A 25,297-nucleotide genomic window follows, 5' to 3' on the forward strand; every position below is an offset into this window, starting at 1 on the left:
CTGCCTTTATTTTTAAAATAGTATTTGGGTTGAGCAGTTTTGTTCCTGTTGCTGCAACAGAGTGGCTGGGGAAGAACAAAGGAGGCAGCAAAGGGTTTGCCCCAGGTTGGAGACCAGCACCAGGATGTGCCAGGGTTTTGGACCACGCAGACCCCATGCCCTTCTGGAAGATAGTCCACAGCCTCAAACCAGAGGCATGTGCATTTTATGGGCTTATTTATCCTCTGGCCTGTCCTGTCAAACCCAGAGCACAAAGTCTCTTGGGGTGGCTGCAGCCTTTTGCCCCAGCAATGGTGCCAGGCAGGGGATGTTTGAATTTGATGTAGGCAGTTCCTTTGCCTGGGTAAACAGGAGCTATATAATTAGTGGGAGCAGGTCCCTGTGTTTGCATGGGGCAGTTGTTAGCAAGGCTGTTCCAGGCTGAGCTCACCAGGCTCTGCCCTTGTGTTGTGCCAGATGGAGTTGTGGGTGAAGATGGGCACAGGTGGGCTGCTTAGTGAGACCGAAAATAATTAGGAGAGCATTAGTTTTAGGTTGAAATAAATGGATTGTCCAGCTGTAGCTGCTGTAGGAGAGGAAGCTGAATGTTAATTAGATGCTACCAGTAATTATGATGATTATGTATTTTTTGAGTGGCTGTTGGGAATAGTTCAGTTCACTTCCACAGGGTAATGTGAATGACATTTCTAATCAGTTTAGGGAAGAGGGAAGGTACCTTTTTTTGGTTTGGGGTTTTTTTTTAAAACAAAGCTACTGGAGGATGCAAAAAAATGTAAGTTGTTTCCTGTAACTGCTCAGAAAAAAATGATTGTTTGTTGAAGTAAGAGAAAATGCTTTGTGTCTGCTGCAAGAAATACATCCTGCTTTTCTACAGAGAAAAATTAGACCCTGGCAGAGATGGGACCTAAACCCATTCTTCCATCTCATTGTGCATTTTTTTAACAAGCAGATCTCTTGAAAATAGCTCTGAATTTATTTTGCTGGCTTTCAGGCCTGTTTCTCTCCTTCTTACACATATAAAGGTGATGCCAGAAAAATTAATGGAAACAGTGATTTTTGTAAGAGACTATGACTTATATTACTTGCCAAGGGACAATTTTAATATTTAGATCAGAAAACTAATTTTACAGGCTTGTCCATGCATGGGGCTACTCTGAAACAGTTGCTCCATACATATTTATGTAGGTATTGTGATAAATCAAGTGCCCACATGCAAATCTGTTCAGCAATATCTGTTGTGCTCTATATTCAGTTTTTCTTTCAGTTTTTTCTTTCAGTTGTAGATCAAGCCTCTCACTTATACCCACTAGTTAAGACATGAGCACATTAACATGCCACCCACTGTGTCTGATAACCTAAATAACACCTGCAATCTCAGACAGCCTCTGCTCAAATTCACTCAGCATTATTTGTCAAGGTTATTTGTAGAATAGGTTTGCATAAATTGCCAACAAGCATATACTGACCACCCAGACTTTTGTGGAATACCTTACTGGAAATGACTGGTGTAGGAGAATTTTGTCTTTCATGCAAACCAAGTGCTGCTCCTGGAGGGGTTCTCATTTCAAGAAATAATAACAAATACTTGAATCTTACACACACAAAATGTGCAAAAGCCCAGGCCCAGTGAGCTACTTTGCACAGAAAGCCTCTGCTGGTTGGACAAGGACAGTCTTCTGTGATCTACAGGGAAGATTCACCTAAAGCACTTGTGTGGCTGCCTAATAGGAAACTTTAAAAATGCACCATTCGCCATCATTCACAGGGGAAATACAGTACCTCACCCCCTGACCTTCCTGGAGCTGAAGTTTAGAAGAGCCTTGCTGATGGTGATTCAGGTAAGACATTGCCTGGTGTTTGCATTGGCCATGTTACTTTCTGTTAGGGGCATGACTGATTTTTCTGAACATTGGAACAGTACAGGATACCCTGATGACACACAGTGGTCAAAATGTCTCAGACAGAACTGAAGATGTTCCCAGCATCCTACACTTGCAGTTTTGGGGACATCAGTTGGAGAGGTGTAACCTTTCACCACATGGCCCAGCCCTTGCTTTCCTTCAGCTTTGTTCTCCATGTGGAGTTTCTTCAGTGGTCCCTGGTTGTGATACAAGGGACCACCTGCTTCTTTGGGTGTGACTAAAGTCCATCCGTTAACAGAGCCGAGTGCAAGTGTCCTGCAGCATGAGATGGCCACATACAGACATCTTCTCTTCCCTGTACCCTGGCACATGGGCAGGTCTGTGGCGTGATGTGCCCTTCTCAGAAGCAGCTGCATTTTGTTCCCATAATAGATGCAGTTGTGCAGGGGGGAAAGATTTGCACATCTGATGGAGCTGGAGCAGTGGGTGGGTTGATAGCCTGAGCAGAAGGGTGCCCCGCACCTGGGAACAAGCCTTGGGCTAACAGCTGGCTGAAAACTTTTGGTGGGTTGGATACATCTGGAAGCATATGATTTGCTAAAGCAAGGCTCCTGTCTGCGCTGCAAGCACAACAGCTCTTGCTTTCCTTAATTACTTCCATCTAGGAAAGTTGATGGCTTATTTGATTGAACTATGTTAAATGAAAAATAGGTAGCAAGATGAATGCTTTGCTCTTGCTTCTAAAATCCACCGATGATTAGAACTTATGGAAGCAGTAATGTGCTTCATTTTCATTTTTCCCTGGCCAATGAGTCAATTGAAATATATTTTCATCCTTTTATCCAGAGTATTTTAATTTGGGGAATGTAGAGACTCTTCACACATTTTTCTTGCATGCTTGGAGCACTGTGCAAATGGGAAAGTTGGACTGGCATTGATTTATCCACTGCTTACACAGCCTGTACTCTCCTCTTCCAGATTCATCCTGTGGGATCTACTGCTGTTTGATGGGAATTCATCAAAACACACAGTGTCACTTCATGAGGAGCATAGGGTAGCCTAGGACTCTCGCTCCTCTTCTTTGAGGATGAAGAGTTGACAATTTTAAATGGACACCATAAGCAGTATAGTCGAGAGGAGATGGAGGAAGACTGGGAGCTCTGTTAGGTTTTGAATCTTTGAAGAATCAGAGCCCAAGGATGTTGATCTTGATATTAAGACCTGTGTTTATAAGAGTGATTGCTTTGCCATGCTCTCCTTGAGGACCTGTCTGAGCATCCATAGAGGGGGCATACACTGTCACCTGCACTGAGGCAGGCTGGCTCATGCCACCAGATCTGTTTTGTCACTATGAGCTCCTCCGTGTGCTGTGCCATCACCAACACTTGTAGGAACAATAGATTCCACTGCTCCTGTGCCTGGCAGCCTCAGTTTTCCTTGTTTGTCCTTTACTCTCCTCCTGTACTCGGACATGGGAATAGTTTTCAGTCATGCTGGTGGATTTGCTTCAGCCCTGATGTGTTGGTGCTTCCCTCCTCCATCCTTTCTATGCCTGGCACAACTGAGGCTGTGGGATCTGCTTGGTGACAGGGAGGTGACAGCTCATCAACAGAGCCACCACTAGGGTGACTTTGGCCATAACCCAGTTTCTCTGTGTCCTTGCAGCTTTCTGAGTAAGGAGGTCTGTCAGTCTGAGGGTTCATTTGCACAAACGCCATAGGTGAGAAATCTAACACTGTGATGGGCCATGTTTATTTTAAATCTCAGGGCTGCTGAGAACTCTGTCAGCCAAGGCAGTCCCCCAACCCTTGGGAACACCAGGGCTCTCCAGGCTGGACATGGTGAGAGCTCTCCTGGTTTGCCTGGGAGCACCGTGGTGCTGCTTGGCAGCCCAAGTAATGGCAAAAGTTATTTTTCTATCTTCTTGTCTTAAACAGTGAAGCAAGTTTAGTGATGTGGGGAGGACAGAGTAACACAGCTCAGGGAAGAACTGTCTTCCCAGAGGGCTCTCACAACACACACAAAGGGATTTTTAGCCGTGGGGTCCCTCTGGACTTGTGGTCAGGGTGTCTCAGGTTTGCATGGGAAGCAGTAGTTTCCTGTGTGGCTGAAGAGCATTGTGCTGGGGCTGGTCCATCCTTGCTGTGGGGTGGGAGAAAGGGTGAGCAATTTTTTTTTTTTTTTTACACGTTTTTAAACTAGTGCTCTGTTTCTCTCACTCCTGGGTTGATGGACACTGCTGTTGTCCATCCCAAGGATGGCTCCAGGAGCAGGCTGAGTGAAGGTTGGGATGCTGTACCATCTGTGTCTGGCTGTAGTAGGCAGGGTGGTGGTTCTTTCAGGAGGAAAATCTCCTCAGATGAGCTGGTCTCCCATGATTCCAACATGGACCTGGTGGTGCAGTGAGTGTGCTGGTGTGCTCTGTGCTCGTGTCTGTGTGTCAGTCCCAGCACTGGGAGGGGCTCCCCCAGGCAAGGGGGATGACTCTGGGGCTGGTCCAGGTGCGTGCAGAGCCCTGGCACTGGGTGCCTCCTGGCACAGGCACCTTCCTCTGGGACACAACTTCGGGAAATGTGTTATTTCCCGTCTTTTCCTTGTCAGCTCTCAGCAGTTTCTGTGCATGCCCACCAGAGAGCAACCCCAGCACAGGGTTGTTGTCTCCAGAGAGATTGATTGTAGAGCTGAGTGTGAGGTTAAATCCATCTTCCTTCACCCCTTCCAGCCCTATCCACTCATCCCAAACCTGAGCTGAACAGTGAGTTTAGGCCCTCTGTGTCCTGGGCAAGAGGAGTATCCCACAGGGAAGGAAGGATATGCTGGAGGAGAGAGGCAAGAGACCCTACCTCTGTCTTCTACAGCAAACCCAGTGCCATTGCCAGGGAAGGACTATGCCATGAATTAGCAAGGGACATCAATCTGATGTACAGGAAACAAGGTTTCAGACAGAGCTTAACAACTTGGATGGCTAAAAATTTGGTGCTTTTTGCAGTTTCCTATAAGTACATAGACAAATTGTTCTCATCTTGTAGAAGCACAGAATCATTTCGTCCGGAAAAGACCTTTAAGATCCTTGAGTCCAACAGACATCTCAGTGGGTATCTTTGTAGCTGGGGGTTTTGTATGTGAGACTCCATCCCAGTTTTTGGGGAAGGAGCATACCTGTGCTTTTCATGTATCCTCAGGCTTTGTGAGTGTTGGCTCAGCCTCAGTGCTGGCAAGAAGTCCCAGGGTAGGCAGTTGTGGCTCGACTTGGAGGTGAGGTTCAACTAAGCAACATCAAATACCTTACTTGACCTGCCTGGGAGAGATGGGCAGGATTGGTCTTTCCTGGGATAGACACAGCACAAGGGACTGAATCTCCTGGAAGGACCTGTCCCTCCCCTCCGTGCTTCCCTTGAGCTGCAGGAGCAGCATTCACATGCTGGTGGTGGGTGCCAAGGTCTGTGGCACTGCTGAGCTGCAGCCCCAGTACCTGCAGAAATGGGCTTTGAAAGAAAGCTGAGGGAAGAAACAACTCCTTGCTATTTTTATCCTTGCACCAGCCCCCGGGGATTTCAATTGACAGGATTAGTTATGAAGCCAGTATTATGAGTTTAACTATGAGTGAAATAACACAACTTCTGTGGGAAGCAGAGTAAAAGAGGCAATTATACAGTAGTTTAATAACAGCGCGCTGCTGGCTGGGTAGCTGAAAACTTACAGTTGACAGTAATTACATTTTTCCATTCTTCTTGTTAAATAGCTATAAAAATTACAACAGAAAATAATCTGATTCTCTTTTATTTCATGCTGTTTTCATCATCCAGTTGGTGTCCATTTGGCCTTCTGGTTTTTCTTTTATGCTTTTAGTATGAGGTATTTAAGACATGCAGGAATGGGACAATGTTAAAAAAATGCAGAAAGCACTAGGAATGAGAGAATGGCCAGTAACACTCTTCTGAGCATGAGGAATCCAGGGGATGCTTGAATGAACAGTGAGGGCTTTCCAAATTGACCAGCTCTGAATAACAGCTGGACTTCTAACCACAGGAGTTATTCCAAATCATTTAAAATTACAGTAAAAAATGACATGTTAGAGATTAAATCCCCATTTACCTGTCTGTTACTGTAATGTGCCAGGTGTAGATAAGCAGGAGGGATGGAGGGAGTTGCTGTGGCACATCAGTCTGCACTGGTTGCTTGCTGCCCTCATCTCCCTGATGGGATGGGAGTCCATGCTGTGATGTGATTCAGGGCTTCACTCACACCTTGGGCTCCATGCTGGGATGGCAGTGTGAGTAGTGGGGGTGTTTGTTGGCTGGCAAAGAGCTGGACTTGGACAAAAAACTGTGAGGTCCCTCAGATCTGCAGGATATCTTCTCTTCCCAGTCTTTGCTGCTCTTCCACAGCCCTGTAGTGCTGAGATTTGTGCCCCGCAGTGCTGGGGCTGTACAGGCATCTCATGTCCCTGTTATTCACATCCCAAGTGATGCTTCCTTGTCTGCTGCCCTCCTTTCAAGCACTGTCCTTTTATTTTTTCCTCTGTGTCTAGGCAGAAGTAAATTTTCTCTTACGGCATAAAAATGTGAATTACTTTAAAAATACACAGTTGTTAAGCTTCCAGGGTGAAACTTGATGAGCCAGCAAATGTGTGGCATTTTGGCTGCTTATGATGATAACTTGAAAGTGCTGCACAGCACAAAGGGAAGAGCTCTCAGGTTTGCTTTTGCTGTTGAAAGCTCAGGATGGGATATTTGCTCAGAGATGAAAAGTATTCTTCCTTTTGCTCTCCTTTACCTTGTAATGTAAAAGATACAGGTGTGATAAATGGTATCCTGGTTGTGATGTTGTGCAGGGAATTCAGTGTGAGGTGGTGTTTTGCAGTGCCTGGTAGGAACTGGTAGGAACTCTGACACACAATAAATATGTTCTGTGGCAGCACACCCAACCTCACAGCACAGTGTATGTCTGATTTTATTTCTTTTACTCTGTCATGGCAGGAGCATCACAGTTCAACTTCACACTCATATGTCAGTTTTAAAGCACTGTGGAGGTACCCAGAGCTGACAGCAGGGCAAAGGCTACCTCCAGGTTTGCCTCTACCCCATTCAGTTCCACTAGTTGAAGAAATGTGCTGTGCTTTTGCAGATGCAAATGCTCCAGACAGTACTGGGAAAAGTGCAAATGAAAGATTTGTTTTCGGCCCTTCCACACTTTAATAAAATCCTGTTCATCTCTCTGGAAGAGCCTTTTTTTTCAGAGGAATTTAAAATTGTATCCCCTCTCTTTTTTTTCTACCCCTGCATCTGAGCCTGTGACTTTCAGCTCATCCCTGTGTCACTGGAAGTTGTTCTGATGGCTGTTGCAGTCTGCCATCCAAAGCAGGTACCTTCCAGCATGTTTTTCTGGTGCTAGTCTTTAAAAAGTGGATATAATCCATTAATCACAGTGTGTGACTGTTTCTGAGTTGGGGCCTGTTGCCAGGTTTGAGCCAGGTGGATGAGGTAGTGAGCAGTGTGTGGGGTCTTGACACGTGGACGTGCACTGGTGAAGAGCAAACTTTTAGCATGTGCTGAAACAAATATTCCCTCGTGTTCTGGGTTCCTGCTGGCCCCCGTGTGAGGGACAGGGGCAGCTCCAAACAGCTGGTGCTGCTCTTGGGTTGTGTCTGCTGCCACCATAGGCATCATTCTTCTGCAAAGCTCTGGTGGAAGAGCAAGAGGCTGGAAGTGATGCCATGATGATTTTTTGCCTTTTTTTTATGCCCCTTTTATATACCTTTTTATAGCTTTTTGTATTTTTAGTGTTTTTTAGCCTACATTCTTAGACTTATTTTGTTAAGCTAGGAGACTAAACAAACATCTTAGAAGCCTCGTAGTTAGGGATCAGAAAGCTCCAGACACCAAGGTCCTCTCCAGAACACATTTTGTAAACTCAGAACCATCCAGGGGGAAGGTTCCTTGGGGAGGGGGGCTCACTTAAGCCTCTCTTTGGGGAATCTCTGATAGATATGCTAATTAGTAACACCTGTAATGTTATACCCGATCTATCGTGTGTGTGCACTGTGGTGTGCATTTCAGCACATTCCACCTGGACGTGGTGCACCTAACGATCCTTAAAATAAATACTGAGGTAAAACCCCTTTTTCCCTTCTAACCATCTTTGAGTCTTGATTTTAAGACCAGGAAAAGGCATCAGAAGGAGTCACCTTCTGGGGCTGGCCCAACACGTGGGCCACTACATGGACCTAATTTTGGCTTGGGAGGATGAGGGAGAGGAGAGCTGTCATCTCCACCCTTAGTTCCATCTGGAATGGCATGTGTGCTTCCGGGTGTGTGCTGTGCTGATGCTCACACAGTGCCCAAGTCACCACCCTGCATTAGCTTATTCCAGCACATTTCCTTGTTACAAAATTAGATCCATTTTGCAAATTGCTGCTGCACTAGTAATTGAATGGAAGGGGTGTCTTTGTTAGTTTTCTTTATCTTCCCCCCCCCCCCCCCACCCCGTCTTTTTTTTTTTTTTTTTTTTTTCCACTGGAGTAAATCAGGAATAAGTCAACAGAATCAAGCCCTTAGTGCTTTCAGCAGCATGCTCATTTAAATTGGATGCAAGAGGGTGTCTGTGTTTACATTTGGCCTGCCAAGAATCTCTGTTTCAGAAACTGGCTTACATAATATGTCAAAATGGGTTTACTCATTAGCATTGCAGACTGCGTGAAACAAGACGCAGATTGATAAAATCGCAGCAATATTTGCATCCGGATCTGAGTGGCACAGGGGGAGGGGAAGTTCATTAGGAAATGTTCCATTTCCACAAGAAAAGCAAATGGTTTCCAGTTATAGATCTCAGGCTTCGTTAATTTTCTGTCTTCCCAAATTTAAATAAAGATTGAGAGGGAAATGTGAAAATCTCTGTTGGCAAACAGGCAGTCTATCTGAATATTTCCTGTGCTGGTGGGTTGTTTACAGCAGCAGGTCCAGGTAGGCTGATTATCCTCTCCCAGCTGGGGTTCCAGCCCTTCTGCCAGGCTCCAGCCTGCCTGGACACCACTGCTGCCTTGATTGGTGCTTTCTCTGCAGCACAGGTGGGATGGATAATTTAACATTTAGTAGTATTAATTAACTTTTCCAAATGTGGAGTGGGCACCAGTGCAGTAGCATGCCCCAAAGGGTCTTTGGTGGTACTCCCTGTTCCTGGCTTTACCTGGCCAGGGGAAGGGTGCAATCCAGCCTTGGGCAGAGCTGAGGACCCTGATGTGGAAAAGCTCCAGCTCAGATGCTCCATGACTAGACTGATGAAACTCCATGTCCACAGTGCAGTGTGTGATTTTAGAGGTGTCTGTAAATCTGCACACACACAGAGGAGCAGGCATGAACAGGGCTTCTGGGGTAATATGAGCAAGCATGTTAAGAATAAAGCAACAGAGCATGAGAGGGTCTAAGGCTAGTTAGTCAGTGCTTTTGGGCTTTTGCTGTGTGGGTGTTGGATACTTTGTGGTGGGCTGGGGGTAGTGGGAAGAGACAACAAAGAGTGGTGGGGAGCCAGATACTAGGAAAAGTTTCTTCACTGGAAGGGTAGCCAAGCATTAGGATAGGCTGCCCAGAGAGGTGGCCCTGGAAGTGTTCAAACAACACACATATGCTGCTTAGGGATGTGGTTTAGTGGTGGATTGGCAGTGCTGCATTAAGTTGGACTCAGTGATCTTAGAGGTCTTTTCCAACTTTTGTAATTCTGAGCTGTCCTCATGCCAATGCCTCCCTTGAGTCCTGCTGTATCCAGGGATAAGTCTCTCCCCAGGCTGCTGCCTTTCCTGTTGCTGGTGTCACTGCATCCCTTTCAGCAACATTGGCCATGAACCTTGCACAAAGTTGATGCAGATCTGTTGGATGTGTACTGCTTTTCAGTGGTATCTAAAGTAGTTTGGGGCTTAAATCCCAGGAAGGTTTTTTTTTTTTTTTTTTTGCTTTGAAACTCCCAACTCAAAAATCAGAGGTAAAAAGCTCTGATCGAGCACACAGACATGGCATAGCAGTGCTGGTTTGGCAGCAGCTCTTCTTGTGCTTGGTGGTGCTGAGTGCCCCATCCAGTATTTCAGGTGAACTTTTGAAAAGGAATCTAATAAAGCTGGAGAAAGGACCAGCCTGCAGTGCTGCAGGGTCTGCTGCAGCCGGACAAGTATTTTGGCTTGTCAGCAAACACTGGCACATTTGCTTTCAGCAGCGTTAGAACTGATCCACAGCATTCATGGTGTGTTACCAGTTAGGGAAGAAAAGCAGGCTTTGGTTTCTGTATCCTGTGGAGTCTGTGTTGCAGCATTGTTTGGAGGAGGTGTGTGACAGGACAGACCCTCATCTGCTGCAATCCTTTGTGCTCTGGCTAAAGCTGCATCCCTACATCCCACACAGGTACCCAGGTGGGCACATATTTTAAAGAGCTGAGACAGGCAGCTCTCAGCTCAGCAAAACACTTTTAATGTAGGTTTTTCAAAGTTTTCAGAAGACTTTAGTGAGTTTAAGTAAGCAGTTGTTAGCTGTGGGAAGGGAAAATAAATTTTCTCACTGGAAAATGAAATGAGAGGTGTTTGCTTTTCACTTACTCTCACACCTTGCAGCAAGAGGCTGGTCACCATGAGATACAGTGCATTTGAGTGCCAGCTGGAGAACTGAATGCAGTGGGGAAGGCCAGGAGCAGTGGGATGCATCTGCTGGGAAGCTGAGGCAAGCTGAGCATCCTCTTGCTATCCTCCACCAATGTGCACCCACAGGCTGGAGAAGAGCTCCCAGGGCTGCGGGAGAGCCAGCATCACCCTTTGTGCTGATGCAGTGGGTGGTAAGTTTTGTGTGGTCCTTGGTCACCTTTTACCACGTGGAGCGTGAATGTGACTGCAGAGTGCAGCTCCTGAATTTATAAGGCATCAAAGGGGGAGGCATGCAGGGGGAGGCAAGTGCTGCCTCCAGCTCTGCAGCCCTGAGTTGCTGTGGTGTTCAGTCTTCATGGCAGGGCTCAGGCGGTGTGCAGGTAGCTGGTGAATATTTTTGTCTATGTTAAAATGTACCACACAGCAGAGCAGTGCTTCAGCCTGAAGAACTCTCGGAGCATCACAGCATTTCCTCATTACAGCATCCCCCAGCATTTGGCTGTATCTGCTGGAAACACAGGGCCACATCAACAGCAGTGATATATATCTCTCAGCCTGGCTGTGTAGCTCCTGCTTGTGGCAAAAGGGCCTGGAGTACTGTACTCATGAAGGGCTGTCAGAGCCTGCTCTGTGCCTGGATTGTGCAAGAAGTGCCAGCCCCGAACAGATAAACTGTGTTATCAGATGAATTCAGCTTCCTTGTTTTTGTCTTCAGGATTTTCCCTGTGAATTCCACCACTTATTGCACAATGTAAATTCCAAGCCACTGGGGAAAAGCAATTTTGCTGTGCAGAGAACTGTTGTCACCCCACAGGTGTTTTCGTATACCAGCATGTAACTCCTGTCTTCTAATAAAAGGGAAATTTGCCTTATGTCACATGTATTTGAAAATATTTGATGCTGTGTGTAGAAAAGATGCTAAAACAGTGATCAGCATTTATCAATAAACAGCACAGTATGGTTTAGTTTTGGTTACACCAAGTGGTGTTGGGGCACGGGTGAGTGTAGAGTAGACACCTTGCCAAGAGGGGTCTTAATGTGCTGATGTCCTGAATGCAGAGCAGAGATGTGGGACTGGCCTGAAACCCCTCTTGTGAGGAGGTTTGCTGTGACAAGGTATGGGGTTTATGTCTGTATGTAGCTGCCGGGGGGGAACAAATGTGGCACCTTCCCAAAGAAGTGGTGTTTGTCTGCCACTGATGTGTCCTGCTCACAGACAGGTGCCTGAGCTCATCCCCTGACACATCCTCCTCCTCCCAACACACATGCAGCACAGCAAAGGTTTTGTTTGGGTGGATTAATAGCACAAAAATTTTCCCTCTTGGTGCAAGGCAACTCATGGGTTTCCCCCGGTTTTCTCTGATACACAAAAAGGGACAAAAGCTCAAATTCCAGGAGGATGCTTTGGAGGTCCAGTCCTGTGCAAGCACAGGGTGAGCTCAGCACACATGAAATTATGGGAGACTTGAGAGGTTTTTCTCCCCTTTGTGGATGGGCTCCCTTGCTGCAGCTGCAGGGCAGCTGTCTGAGGTGCAGTGAAACACATCTCAAAATGTAAGAGTCCAAACAGCCTCCAAACCCCACAATGAAGAAGCACTGCTCCAATGACAATCAGTAAGTGGTAGCATTTTGGAGGATCTTCAAGCTTTTTTCAACTTTAGCCCAAAACTGTGAGCTGATTCTTCTCTATGGAGCACACACGAGGGCCAGAGCGATGCTGCATTAGCAGTGGGGGGGAAGGGGCTGTATCTCCCAGCCCACCATGGTGGTGGGAGATTAGCAATCAGCCCCTCGCTGAGGGGAAAGGGTTTCTCCACTCAGGCTGTGTGTAGTCAGTGTCTAATAATACAAGCATTTTGCCATCCCTCTGCAAACAAGGCTGAGGCTGCTGCCTGATTGGTATATCATTTCACTTTCTCTCAGCATTGATTTTCTTGCTCTCCTTATTTGCTTCATAAAAAGCGAGGCAAGGAGCTGGTGCTTGCTTGTTCCCTCTCCCTCCCCTCCCTCCCTCTCTCTCTCTCTCTCTCTCTCTCTCCTGTGAGAAGCTTTTGGGAGCCTTTATTTTTAGTATGAGACAAACCTTGCTTTATTTCAGGACACGCAAGTTGGATTGTAAATTCTTTTGTAAATGTGTATGGTGATATTTGCTCCGGTAAGTTATATGCATCTCTATTTATTTCTGAACTGTACTGGTTGGGGGAGAAGTGGGGTTTTGCAGGAATTGTGAAGCCCACAAAATTGTGTTTAGGCTTGGTTTCTTTGTAGTCTCATGCTGAGCCAAACTGTTCTGTGATTTTTAGATACATTGAAATATTTTCAATTTGTATTTTGCTTTGCAGAGAGGGATGCCTGCTTTGAAAACTTGTTTTGCGCTTCATTTTACTGCAGAAACACGGACAATGATGATTAAAGGGAAAAGGAATTTTTGTTTATTGTGTTCCTTCTGGCATTTTAAATCAAAGGTGCCTCCAAAATAATGCAGCAATATTTGATATAAAAAAAAAATCAGCAAGAGCTATTTAATATTGATCAACCTGAAGTATGAAATTTGACCGCCTATTACCTTAGATCAATCTAAAGTATGACAGCTTGGCACCACCATGCTCCTCATCAAAATGTGTTAATGAAATAAATAAAATCTTTAATTAAGAAATTTGCTTACTTTACAGAGTGTAACATCATTAATACAGGTCAATAGACTGTTGCTCTGACTTCCTGCTCCCTGCCTTTGCTTTTACAGCTCAGCAGCCTCATTCCTCAGCCCTCTTGGTTAACTTGGAGACCTCCTTGTTACCTGTGAGGTGCAGTTATTTCTCTCTCCCCATCACAGCTCCTGGTGAGCTTTCCAGGCAGCACAAGTCAGGGACTGTAATAGTAGGCTGAGGAAAACAAGATGTATAGCTTTAATACTTTCAAACTACCTAATACTTGAGTTTTCAGCATTATATTGATTAATTTATTGACAGTTTAATTCTCTCATGAATACTTGAACTGTATCTGTGGGAGTCAATAGCTTTGGTGCTCCAGAAGTCTTTAAGACCTCTAGCTGTAGCACAAGCTGGAGCTGCTATGAGAACATCTTTGAGTATATATCTGCTCAGAAAATCAACAGATTAAACCTAGAATAGTCTGCTACTCTCATGATACCAGGGTATGCTAATAAATATATGAAGTGTACTTTAATAAGATGTTAGAATGCTGTAACTGAGTTTATTAAACCCACAGCAGAAGGTAAGGATGTTTTGTCTGGAAGCCCAAGCTAAGCTCTTCTAAAATCTGAGAGAAATTTCAGATTGGCAATAATTGCTTAGTCATTTTAAGCTGGTTTTGGACAGCTTAAATTTTTCTCCCCACCCCTCCCCCCCTTTTTTTTTGTTTTAGGTAATAGTTGACTTGCCTTTTCACCTGCCTGAAGAGCAGCTGATGGGAATATTTGGTGGTGTGCCCCTCAGCAGTGGCTCACAGGCTCTGCTGGGTCTGTGCCCTGGCTGAGCTGAGCTGATGCTGGTGCACAGGATCCCACAGGCAGCCAGGGCATTCCACAGGCGAGCCCAGGTGCTTTGTTCCTGAAAATGTAGTTAACAGGCACTCAGTTCAGAGGCTTTCTGGTGTTTTTGTGATTACTGTTTCATAAGGACCATATATATTTAGAGCAGCTGCATAGCTTGAATGCGTGTGCTTGGCACAGAAAACATGGTACATAAAATGTGCCATGTGCCACCGTGTTAGAGAACAAGGTACATAACAGTAATTGTCTTTTTCACAGTCCTTTAGCTACTCAGGTGCAGAGGATATGGGTATCTGAGCAGTGCACTTTTCACTTACTTTCTAAGCATAATGCTGCTTGCCTGAGGACAGTGTTGGGCATTTCTAACTTTGCTCAGCCCTGTTATCTGGCTCAATGCAGCGTCCTCCAGGTGAGCAGGGCAATGGTCAGAGAAGTGTTTGGATAACCCAGGATGGGAGTGGGCTGGGCAGTATGAACTGAAAAGCACAGTTCCTGCTCCTACCCTGCAAAACTAAAGGCCTGGTTTTTCTGTGCCACATAACTCATCATAGCAGGGGTGCCAGACTGCCCTGAAGCCAGGTTGTGGTTTATTAAGGAAGGCAGTTGATCTAATAGCTTTGAAGCAGGAAAAGTGGCTTGAAATGGCTGATTTGCTTGCAGGCAGGGGCAAGTCTCTTCCCTGTCCCTGAGAGCAGGTTGCCAGCAGTCAAGGGACTTAAGGCACAAAGTGAATATGTGGTTAAGTCCATTGCTGCAAGACTTTCTCTTGGCAGAGGAACTTTTGGCTCAGCAGAAATGATCCCGTCAGCCCTACATCTCTACAGAGTACAGCTTACACAAACTCAGGGGGACAGGCAAGCTTACCCTGCTCATCATGTCATACATACAGAAGTCTTCAGTGTTCATGGGGTTTTGTCTCTGTCCTTTTGCCCATCCTCATGCTGCAACGTGTGGTGATCCTTCATCTCCAGCTACTCGGTGGTAGCAGGTCTGGGGGCAGCTGCTCCCCAGCCCAGTACCACCAACCACCACTCAGCTCTCAGACCTTGGAACAGCCTCCATCACCTCCTCAGGAGCATGATACCCACTCTGCAAGATGACTTCAGGCTGACATGCAAACCAGGGCTTGGTACAACTGCAGGGACAGGTTCACAGCATGGTGCTTTGCAAGCCTTGCAACTGAAAAAGTGAGATTTGTGCCAGTGGGATGGAGGCATCACTGTCCCTTGCTAGCAGGTGCATCGAGGTTTAAAAGGGGTTCGAAACATTATTTTAGGCGTGTTTTGGATTTCAGGAGCTTCATTTCCTTGGAAACCTGTCTTCCTCATTGCTGCTTTAGCAGCTCAGACAAGTCCTAGAGAAATTCCGTGAACTCTTTAAAAAATTGATTTCTTAAATATCTGGCTTCTCCTGAATGTCTGATACTCTTTTTTTAGCTGAGTCCTTGGAAGACTTAATGAGTACTTTTCTCACTTCTGTTGATCCTGTTCACATCAATAGAAACTCTGCAAGGGGAAAGGTATTTGTATTGATACTGGGTAGCAGCTGCCCGTCAGTGCTGGTGATTGCAAGTGGTACTTTATTCTTCATGTTACTCTTGATTAAGAGTTCCTGTAGAATTATGTGACCAGTTTTTTCTGGGGACTTCTTCCGTGAACATAGGATGGTAGATGACAACCTAACATGGAGTTTGGTTTTTCCTGATTTTGCCTGGGGGCTCTCTTTCCCTCAGCAAGCTGAGCACAAGTCGTTTCAAACATTAGCGTATCACACCCTTGTGAATTTCACTCGGTTGTGTGTGGTGGGCTGGAGACTCAGCACGGCTGGTCTGAACAGAACTGGGCTCTCCAGGTCCCTCCTGAGCTTTAGGTACCACTGCAGGATGCAAGCATTTGGGTGCAGTGCCATGGGATGGGAACAGGAAAGGGCCATGTTCCTGTTCAGTGCATCCTTGCTCCTTCATCCAGAGCCAGTGTGGGCAGCCTGATGTGAGATGAAGAGATGAAGCTGCTGCCTGCCAACACTGCAGCTGTGTCCATACACAGGAGGCAGAGTTGCTGGAGAGCCCAGGGGGACATGTAGCTCCTCGCTTTGTGTGTGGTGGCACTGTGCCAGCCCTGAAGAAGCTGGAGGGGCCCATGGGTGTGCCTGGGCTGCAGGTGAGGTTGGGGCTGGGGATACACACCCCTGTAGAACCATGGAGCTTGCTCAGCCTTTATTTACTTCAGTGTCCAGTGCAGATGGAGGGTCTGGCTCTGCCTGTCCTTAGTTTGCAGATGTGACCGAAAGGTTGCAAAGAGCCCTTGCACCTGCAGTGAAACTCTTTGGTAAATGAGCTCTGGGGCCAGAGACGTGACAGTACTGTGAAATTCTTCAGCCATCCTCTCCTGCCATGTGCCACCTCTTATTTTGGAGGAAAAAAAAAAAAGGAAGGCAAGGAAAGAAAAGAAAATGAGAAAGATGTGCTAAGCCCGTCTGTAGAGACAGTGGAAGAGACAGATGATCAGCATGGGGTATCTGCAGTGCTGTGCCTTCCCTCTCTCTTTTCCAAACTGCTGGGTGTGTGTCAGGGCTGTCTGTCCATCTGTCCGTGCACAGGCTGGATGAGTGGGAGAGCCCTGCACCACCTAAATGGCTGCGCAGCGGCTCATCTGTCACCCAAACTCCCCGGCACCATGGCAAAGCAAATATGCTGCAGCAGGCTGTAAAGCTGTAAACATATGGGCACTAACAACAGATAAAGTGAGTGATTTAGTCTAAGGGGCTTGGTAGATTACCATAAAATGTATCTTAATTAGAAAAGCAATCAAAGTTGCACAGAGTCAATGAGGATGAAACGTCTCTGTTGGCAACAGTGAGCATTCTGTCCCCCATACCAGGGGATGTGGATGGTGATGGATGCAGCTCATGCCCACTTTGGGCGGTTTCCTGGGGTTTACCCAATTCAGCCCTGAGTGCAGGCTGCCCTCATGCTGAATTATTTCTTCTTTGACCCATGAGACCGTTCTGTGAGCTGCTCAGAATGAGACTGATGGTAGACTTGGGTTCCTTTAAAAGCATTAACAAACCAGAAACTGCTGAAGGTGAAGGAAGAGAGCATTTGCACATTTTCCTTAAAACTATGTACCATTACCCAAAGATACATCTGAGTGTTTGCCGTGTATAGCACAGCTAGTCCCAGATAAAGGATTGGGGCTTCTAAGTGCTACCATAACACAAATAATTAATAAGTCTCTCTCCCTCACTGTGTCTATATCTTATCAGTGAGCATGGCCATAATTAGCTTTCACCTGATTCTGAGTTTATAGCATGTTCAATTGCTTTTTCCATTCTGCTTGTGTTTTCTCTGCTTCCTTATTTTAGTGGCCCTGGCTTTATTCCACAGGCCAGAGTCTACGGATTAAAAAAAAAAAAGCTGGATAATCATCTCCAGCAGTGCAGCAGTACAGATGTAAAGATTGCAACAGCCAAAAACATATTGATGCACTACTGGTTTTGTACCAGTGGCTGTTTATTTTCCGGGGTCTGGGAGGATTTGAAGTACACTGGGAAGTGGCACAGAAGATTTGCAGCAGCTGCTGGCAGCTGAGAGAAAGGGAAGGATGACTGGTTGTCTCAGAATTAAGTATTTTGAACCATGAAGGAAATGGAGAACTTTCAGGTGAGATCTTTGAAAAGTTTTTTCTCTGTGTTTGGAAGCAGGTATGGGTACAGATTTCAGGGAACGTGAATGAAGAGGTGTTGAAAAAAAAGAGACAGGCAAGAGGTGTGGAGCAGCACAGGAAGTGGGACGATGTAGGGGAACAGGACAACTTGACCTGTCCAGATGAAGTGTTTCAGATCTTGTGACCTAAGGACAACATTGTTAGCATTTCTTAAATATGTTGTGTTTAGGTGTTACTTTTTATGATTTAAATGTGGGAAGGAGAGCAATACCATCTCTGGGGACAGAGTATGAGAGGAGTGGCAGAAAAGGAGAGGGAAGTTTTAATTTTAAAAATGTTTCTTGCTCAAAATGTTCCCTGTGAATTCCCAAAGCTCAGCAAAGCAAAGATTTATTTATAGCCCATCATCTTAATTATCAAAAAATAAATTATTTTTACCATGTGGGCTGATATTTAGCCAGGAGCAAATTCTTATTCCAGCCTTTTGCACAGAGGTGGGTATTGAGGTCAAAGCTAGCTCCAGTGGATTTTTCTGTCCAAAACTGGTTTAAGATGAGGCAGTGGGCCCCATGTTTGGAGACAGAGCCAGTGCAGGCATGTGGGACAGCAGGTGGGGAGGCAGCAGATGACACCAGATAGTTACACTGGAGCCTAGGGAGCTGAGAGGAAGCGACTAATGGCCTCTGATGAGCATGGATGTGATAGTAATGACGTTAATGCCCTTTCATTCACCCAAAAACATCTTCAGGAATGTATAATCCCTGCTAGTCAATGGGCAATCATTAGGTCATAAATAATACAGTGTGATTGAAGGACAAGAGCCTTTCCTGTATAATAATTTTCCATCAGTGCTGACCCAGGGAGGGTTTGGTTGCAGCCCCCTCGCTGTGCCACGCTGCAGGGACCCAGCTGTCAGAGCATTTTCTGGTCAGAGGAGTGCTCCAGCCTCTCAGTTCCACTGCGTGCATCTGTCACCAGAGCAGGAAAATTCTCCTCAGGAGAATTCCAGGTCCATGGAGCAGTGCTGGGAAAGGAGCTGAAGCTAATGGAAGGAACAAAGACACAAATTAGGCAAGGAAGCAGTTCCAGGAGCCATCAGGGACTGTTACCAAAGGAGAGTGATGCCTGGTGGTGATGCTGGGAGAGCTGGGAATGGGGCTGGGAGAGGTGCCTTGTCCCAGCCCCAGCCCAGGGCAGATGGTGTGTACACTGTGCATGACACTTCTTTTGCAAGCTGGGTTTGTGGTCCCCTGCCATTCAGTGCTGCAGTGGAGGGGGTGTGGTGTAGTCTTGGCTGTAGTTGAGCCCCTGCGCCTGTATTGACCATCAGGGATTTAAAGACATTAAGTTCAGGGGCACTTTCCCTTCACAGATTGCTCCCCATGTGTGCCTGTCACTCAGCAATAATGTAAATCCCTCTGATTATTAGAGGTAGTAAATCCTACTTAGTAATAACTTGGATCATCTGCTGTATGCATTTATATTACGTTATGGGCAATTTTAAGCCCAGATGCTTTTAAACCCACCAAGCAAAAGAGGAAACGAGCAGCCATCCAACCTTTTTTATTTTATAATTAAATGTTTACACTTGTTACACAATAAATCCCATATAATCAGGCTGTAAAGTCTCCACAAAACCTGTTGTTTTCTGGAGGGAGCAGAAGCAGAGTTATATACATGCATTAACCTGAGTGTTTGCTGGGTTGTTGCACATTACCTGTTAGTAAAATGAGAATTGACTTAACCTATTAGAAAAGTTCTCTTGTACCTCACCATGGCTTTCCATGGTTTTGCCTACAGTGGTCACATGTGGTTGGTGCCAAAGCAGCTCATGAGACAAGAGGAAGGGGACACAGCCTGGGAGTGGCTGCTCTCCAGGACTCTGGGCACTTGTGATGTTCTGGGCACTGTCACAATGTGGATCCTGGTAGAGACCACTACGGTTGGGTTTTTTTTTTTTGCTGGAAGTCTAGGGCTAGAAAAGCTCTCAGGCCCAAAAAGGAGCACATCTTTGCTGCAGTGACATATATCACAGCATGAGTCATTCAGGGATTATATGTACAAATCTAAACATCTGTCCAGCTTGTGCTCTCACGTCCTTAAAGGAAGAGGGCACAAAGGGGAAGTTGTGGAGGCTTCAGAGGGAGAGCCATAACTTCCAGACTGTTCTACAGCCAGAGGGGAAAAGGGCTGCAGGCTGTAGACATGTCTGTGATACATCCCAAATCAAGCCATGTACACCCAGTAATTACCTAAGCCTGTCTGCAGCACTTGTTGGTGTCTTTTGTTTCATGGAAGACTCATCACCAATGTGTCAATGTCCATGTGCTGAAAGCAATTTATGCAATAAATTTCAAAAAAAAACCCTCAGGTCCTTGTAAATGTTTACCTCCAACCTTTGACTAATGGTTAGATGGTCTGGGAGAGCTTGGCAGCTCTGCCCAGCTTGTGTAAGTACCTTTGTACTCCAACAGCTTTTCGCTGAGTCCAAGAAGAGATGCTGTAAATGTGTCTCTGTTTTCTGCCTGTTAACTCCTCCATGCATGCTGCCAACCTTAGCATTAGCTTTCAGCTTTGTGGCTGACCCATTAAATATTGGATGAAACAGCTTGCATTACGTTTTGAACTTAATAAATAGGAAATGCATTTCCTATTTCCAGATTCTGTCTGACCATCTGGAAGAACAGTGTTCTTTACCCCAATGAATGGTTATCTAATCCTCTCATATACAGCTGGGCTTTATTCTATTAAAATGTAGTGAGAAAAGACTACCATACCATTATTTGGTGGAGCTAAATGGGGTTTTTAGAATAATCAATGGAAGATGAATGAAAAAGATTAAGGTTTTCTTCAAAGAAAAGGAAAATTGTCTCCTTGGGATTCAAGTATTGTATAACCAAATTATTATAACATGAAATTTACTCACTAAAAATACCCCAATTTCATTTCCATAGATCTTTCCATTAATAATCAAATCAAGTTTTTGGTTTTTTTTTTCATTTAAAAAAAAGCTAAGCATTAAATGAAGTGCTGTGCTTTAAACAGAGGATGCTGTGAGATTCCTGCGTGCTCTGGGGTCAGGTCTTTCCATCCAGCTGGTGGCATCAAGGGCTGCACTTTGTGGGTGCTCTAAAATGCCAGGCAGAGGTTTACTGCTGCAGATGCCCTCATGAAGACCCTACCACCATGTAGGGAAGTCGTGGAGCAGAGTGGTCTCCTCCAGGTGGATGACAGTGGCATATGTGGTTCTTCATGCTCACACTCTGAGTTGCTCCCTCATCCCTGGGGTTTTCACTCCATGCAGACCAGGGCTGGGCTGGCACAGGAGCCTTCTTAGCAATGCTGCTGTTTATTTATAAGGTGGGGACACTAAATCCCAGCAATCAGTGAACTATGGCTTTAGGGCTTGTTTCTCAGCAGGAGCAGAATGTATTTCAGCTTTCTCCCTGTATAGCTGTTGAAGGAAAATTACTCCAGCTAGTTGTCACCCCCCGCCAGCACTGCGTCAGCTGCGATGCCATCCACCTCCAATTCATCAACCAGTCAAGTTGATATAATTAGGAATCCCAAAGTCAATAATCTGATAATCTCCAGTGCACAAAGGCTTGTATGTAGGAGAAGTGATTCCAGGAAGTCTGCAGCTCAGATCCGTGCAGGAAAAATGCCAGATTTTAAAAAAGAAACAGGCAGAGACCCAGAGGAGAGAATGCTCCCTAATCCTTCACTGGTGACATATTTTGGGCCATCAGTTCTGCAGTAAATGTTTCCCGTACAGTCATTTAGTGCATTCGAACCTCTCCTTCACAGCATAAAGAATTATAACGTTCAATTACTGGTTCTGCCCCATAAGTAAATAATCTCAGTTTAACGAGACACTCTGCTGGGTAAGCGATGCCAGCTGTGGGGTGACATCTCCAGAGCCCTCAGAGCAACGTGCTCCCTTCTTGCTCCACACACGCTCTTGGCCACAGCAAGCAGCAGGAAGTGTAAGGCAGTTGAACATTTGGCAAAGGTTTTGCAGTCTCTCTGTTACGGTGATATGGAGAAAGGGAGGTCTCAGATCCAGAAATTATGCCAGAAAACTAGGGCTCCTTTTAAAACACTCTGAGCATGTAAAATGACTAACAATAGTGTAGGCGTTTTGAATATTTTAGGTTGCTCTTTAGAAGTGTCAGGAGTTCCCCTCAGCTTTCCAGTGTTAGGGCAGGAGTAGGGGACTGGGGGGACCTCTTTGGGAAAGTGTCCAGCAGGTTCATTCCCATTTTCCTTCCTCAGTGCCAAGAGAAAGCATTGGAAACCAAACCACGTAGCTAACTGCGTCCCTCACAGTCTGTTTTTGGCCACCACAGCTCCAGGCAAGACTACCACTTTCTTTTTAAGATCTTTCCCTCCTGGAGGACCCACCAAGGAGCCTTCAGGCAGAGCGGATCCTCTCCTTTGACGCAGGATAGTTTTCGGGTGCCTCCCCAGCATGGCTCCATCCTGTCAGCCAGCAAGTTGCCACAGGCCGCTGCACAGGGCAGACGTGCTCCTGGAAAAAGCAAGTGGTTTATATAGAAGTTACATCCATTTTATCGTCCTACCGAGATGTTTTAGCTGTAACATGTGCCACGTAAGCCTTTTAACTTGCCTTTTCAGGAACTGTTCTGCCTTCTCCTGGTGTGCAGAGTGAGCTTGTTGCTCAGCAGGCATTGAGAGGAATTGTCGGAAAGCCAAACAGGGAGAAGCTATAGGAAATCATCCCATTTTTCCCTTCCACGGTGGGATGAGTGATGTCCAGGGTCACATGTTGAGGCACTACCAACTGTTTAATTCACAGCTGGGACTTGGGCTCCTTCAGGGCATTACACATCCCAAGCCCCTGGCCACTGGGTTGGGAAACGAAGGAACCAGCCTTGAGCCTGGATAAATGACAGCACCTGAATGCTCAACTACAGGATTCACTGCCATTGCATCGAAACCTGGCATTGGAAGAAGGGAGGTGATCACATAAATCATATGATGAACCTTTCCCTGCCCTGCACTGGTGTGAGAAGCAGTATTGTGCTCTGCTAGGTATTGCTATTTTTTCTCAAAGTGCTAAGGAGCCAACTGGTCTTTAAAACATGTTTATCTGGTTTCACAGGGAAGGCTGGTTTATTGTTGCACAGTACCATAATAAATATAATTTTGTTGGTTAAGTTATACTGTGGGATTATACTTCCTTACAAAAATCTACCAATAGTCTGGGCCGAGGCTGGAGGTCAAAGAGGGAATATCACCATAACAGGATCTGGGAATGGTGTTAATCACTCTACAGAAACTTACTGCCTTGTCAGTGTTGGGTCTGAGACCATGAGGAAGAAGGATGATCTTCCAACCAGGCTAGACTGGACACGTGAGATGTGCATTGCTCCAGCCTGTGCTGAGGAGCACAAATAATATTCATTTCTCTCTCTCCCTTTGGTCTGTGGCCTCATCAGGTGGGTTGGCAACTGCTTCCATAACACACACTGAACTAGTGGGATGCTTGGTGTGTTACGCCACACGGAATGTGGACCACTGATCTCCACGCTGGGGACGGGCATTTTCCATTTCCCTGCAAGGGTCCAGGCACATGTGAAGGCCCAGCCTCCCCACTGTGTCACAATGGCAGGGCAATAGCTGCAGCTACAGGAGGAATGGGGAGCACAGGAGAAAGCAGGATTTGCCCTGCTCCCACACCTGTGGGCAGGATTAGCCTGGCATAGCCCGGGCAGCAAGAATTTGTTGCCTCAAGGGCACTGTGTTTCTCCCACTCCTGCTCCAGGGAAGCCAGGCACAGGGCTAGCTGTCAGGCCTGAGCCTTGGGAGGCAGCAGCCATGTGATAGCCAGAGCTAACTGTGCGTGGGGAGATTTATCTCATGTGAATCAGGATGCATGCACACTGCAGGTAGGACTAGTGCTGAGTGTGGATTTATAGGCAAAGAGTAAATAGGAACATAAGGAAACACTTTCCCTTTCTCCATAAACTTTTCAATTTCAGAGCAGCTAGGTTCAATAAAATTATCTCAGATGGAGGTTTTATTGAATCCGGCTCATAAAGCTCCCATTATGGGGTTTACAACTGCCATTTACACAAATCCTGCTATTATAAAATACAGTGGTGTTTACAGCATTCCTGAAATGACCACAAAATTACTGTGTGCACAAAAAAATCAGTGAGTAGTTCTTGGCTTATTGCACTGGGTGCTCCTCTGACAACATAAAGCAGCACAACTCGTGGTGGGGGAGAGAAGGGGAAATGCAGAGGTAGGAGGAGGAGAATTATGCTGCTGCTTTGGCCAAGGTACCCCGAGAAATACCGCTGATTTACAGCCCTCACTCTGCACTCCCTTGATGGAAACTGTAAATATGTTTCCAAAAGGAGCTTAATGTCCTCAGCATGCAGCTGTGGGGACTGGCTGGGCGTTACTGGCAGCTGGTTGATGCCAGCCATCAGCAGCATCTGATCCAGCCACAGCAGGGAGCCAAGCTTGGGTTGGCTGAGGCATTGCTGAAGTTTGGTAGCTAAATCTCCAGTATGGTCCTTTTCCTTTTCCCACCTGCCTTGTGGGTGCTGGGTAATGTGGGAACCCAGAGTGCAGAGAAATATTCTCTGCACTCTGGGTTCCCACAGGTAAGGGTGGGAGCTGGTGGTTGTTCCTGGGGGAAGTTTGCTGAAAAGCTTCTGATTAAGAGCTTGTGGGGCTAACAGGTGAGTAAAGGCTGAATCTGAACTATCTTGAAGGACCAAGGTTCCAGGTGCCTGAGTCTGCTGTCAGAGATGCTCTCAATAGGGGAGAGGAAAAACTGGGAATTCTGGAGGAGATACTTCCTGGGAAGGAATAGCCTGAACTGTGTTTTTGGGCATGGCTCTGTGCCCTTGGTGAAAAAACATGGCACCCCTTATGCTGATTTTAAAGGCGATGCATTTCAATTGCCCCTCTTTCCTCTGCTTGTCCCCTTGCTGAGAGTGGTAGCTGAGAGGTGATGGCTCTTCCTTTATGGCAGGTCTGTCTCACACCACAGGCTTTCAAGTTCCCTCTTTTTATATCACTGTTAATCTTTGTGCCTCTCTACGTACCTGCAAAACATACGCATTTGCAACTCTGTTAATTAGGCCAGAAAGCAGGTCAACTTTCTCTCCTGTTCTCCTTAATATATTGTTTTCTGACATCACCTCACAAATTAACCTGAGGTGATTAATGCTGATTTTCAGTGCTGTGCTATATGTAAGGGCAGAAACTTCTTGTGTGTACAGAGGAAGTGTCTCATTTAGGATGAAGGAACACTATTTAAGTTGTAGTGAAAACATTTATTTTGTGGCACGTATTTAACGAGTCAATTCATAGTGAAGTTCAGCTTTCCTCTGTTGCAGTGAGCTCAGCAAGAAGAATTGATTCAATCAAAGTTTTTATTAACTTGTCATTAGGTACCTAAATACCTTTGCAAATCTATCCTCCATATATGACATGCCCTGATCACATTGGAAGCGAGTAGCAGGGTGGAAACTTACATCATTCTCCTGTTAGTCCCTGTGCTCCATCATGCTCAGCACATCACTCTGCAGCCAGGGAGGGTCTCCCTGCCCCAGTGCTCAGGTGTCACTCCTATAATCTGTCACTCTCTGGGGAAAAG

At 46.0% G+C, this 25,297-nt stretch overlaps 1 protein-coding gene across 2 annotated transcripts in view; it reads left to right on the forward strand.

Moving 5' to 3' along the window:
- Nucleotides 1-25,297, forward strand: part of SYNPR (synaptoporin) — a 111,484-nt gene that overhangs the window by 53,678 nt on the left and 32,509 nt on the right. The window contains exon 1 of one of the 2 annotated variants that reach the window (XM_010390187.4): nucleotides 12,514-12,637. The exons of the other annotated variant lie outside the window; for it this stretch is intronic. Within the exon in view, the coding sequence (XP_010388489.1) occupies nucleotides 12,614-12,637 (24 nt within the window). The 5' untranslated portion in view covers nucleotides 12,514-12,613. Of the gene's footprint in view, nucleotides 1-12,513; nucleotides 12,638-25,297 lie in introns of those variants that run through there. 2 annotated transcript variants of the gene reach the window in all.

This window comes from Corvus cornix, chromosome 12, assembly GCF_000738735.6.
Source record: "Corvus cornix cornix isolate S_Up_H32 chromosome 12, ASM73873v5, whole genome shotgun sequence".
Classification (NCBI taxonomy): domain Eukaryota; kingdom Metazoa; phylum Chordata; class Aves; order Passeriformes; family Corvidae; genus Corvus; species Corvus cornix.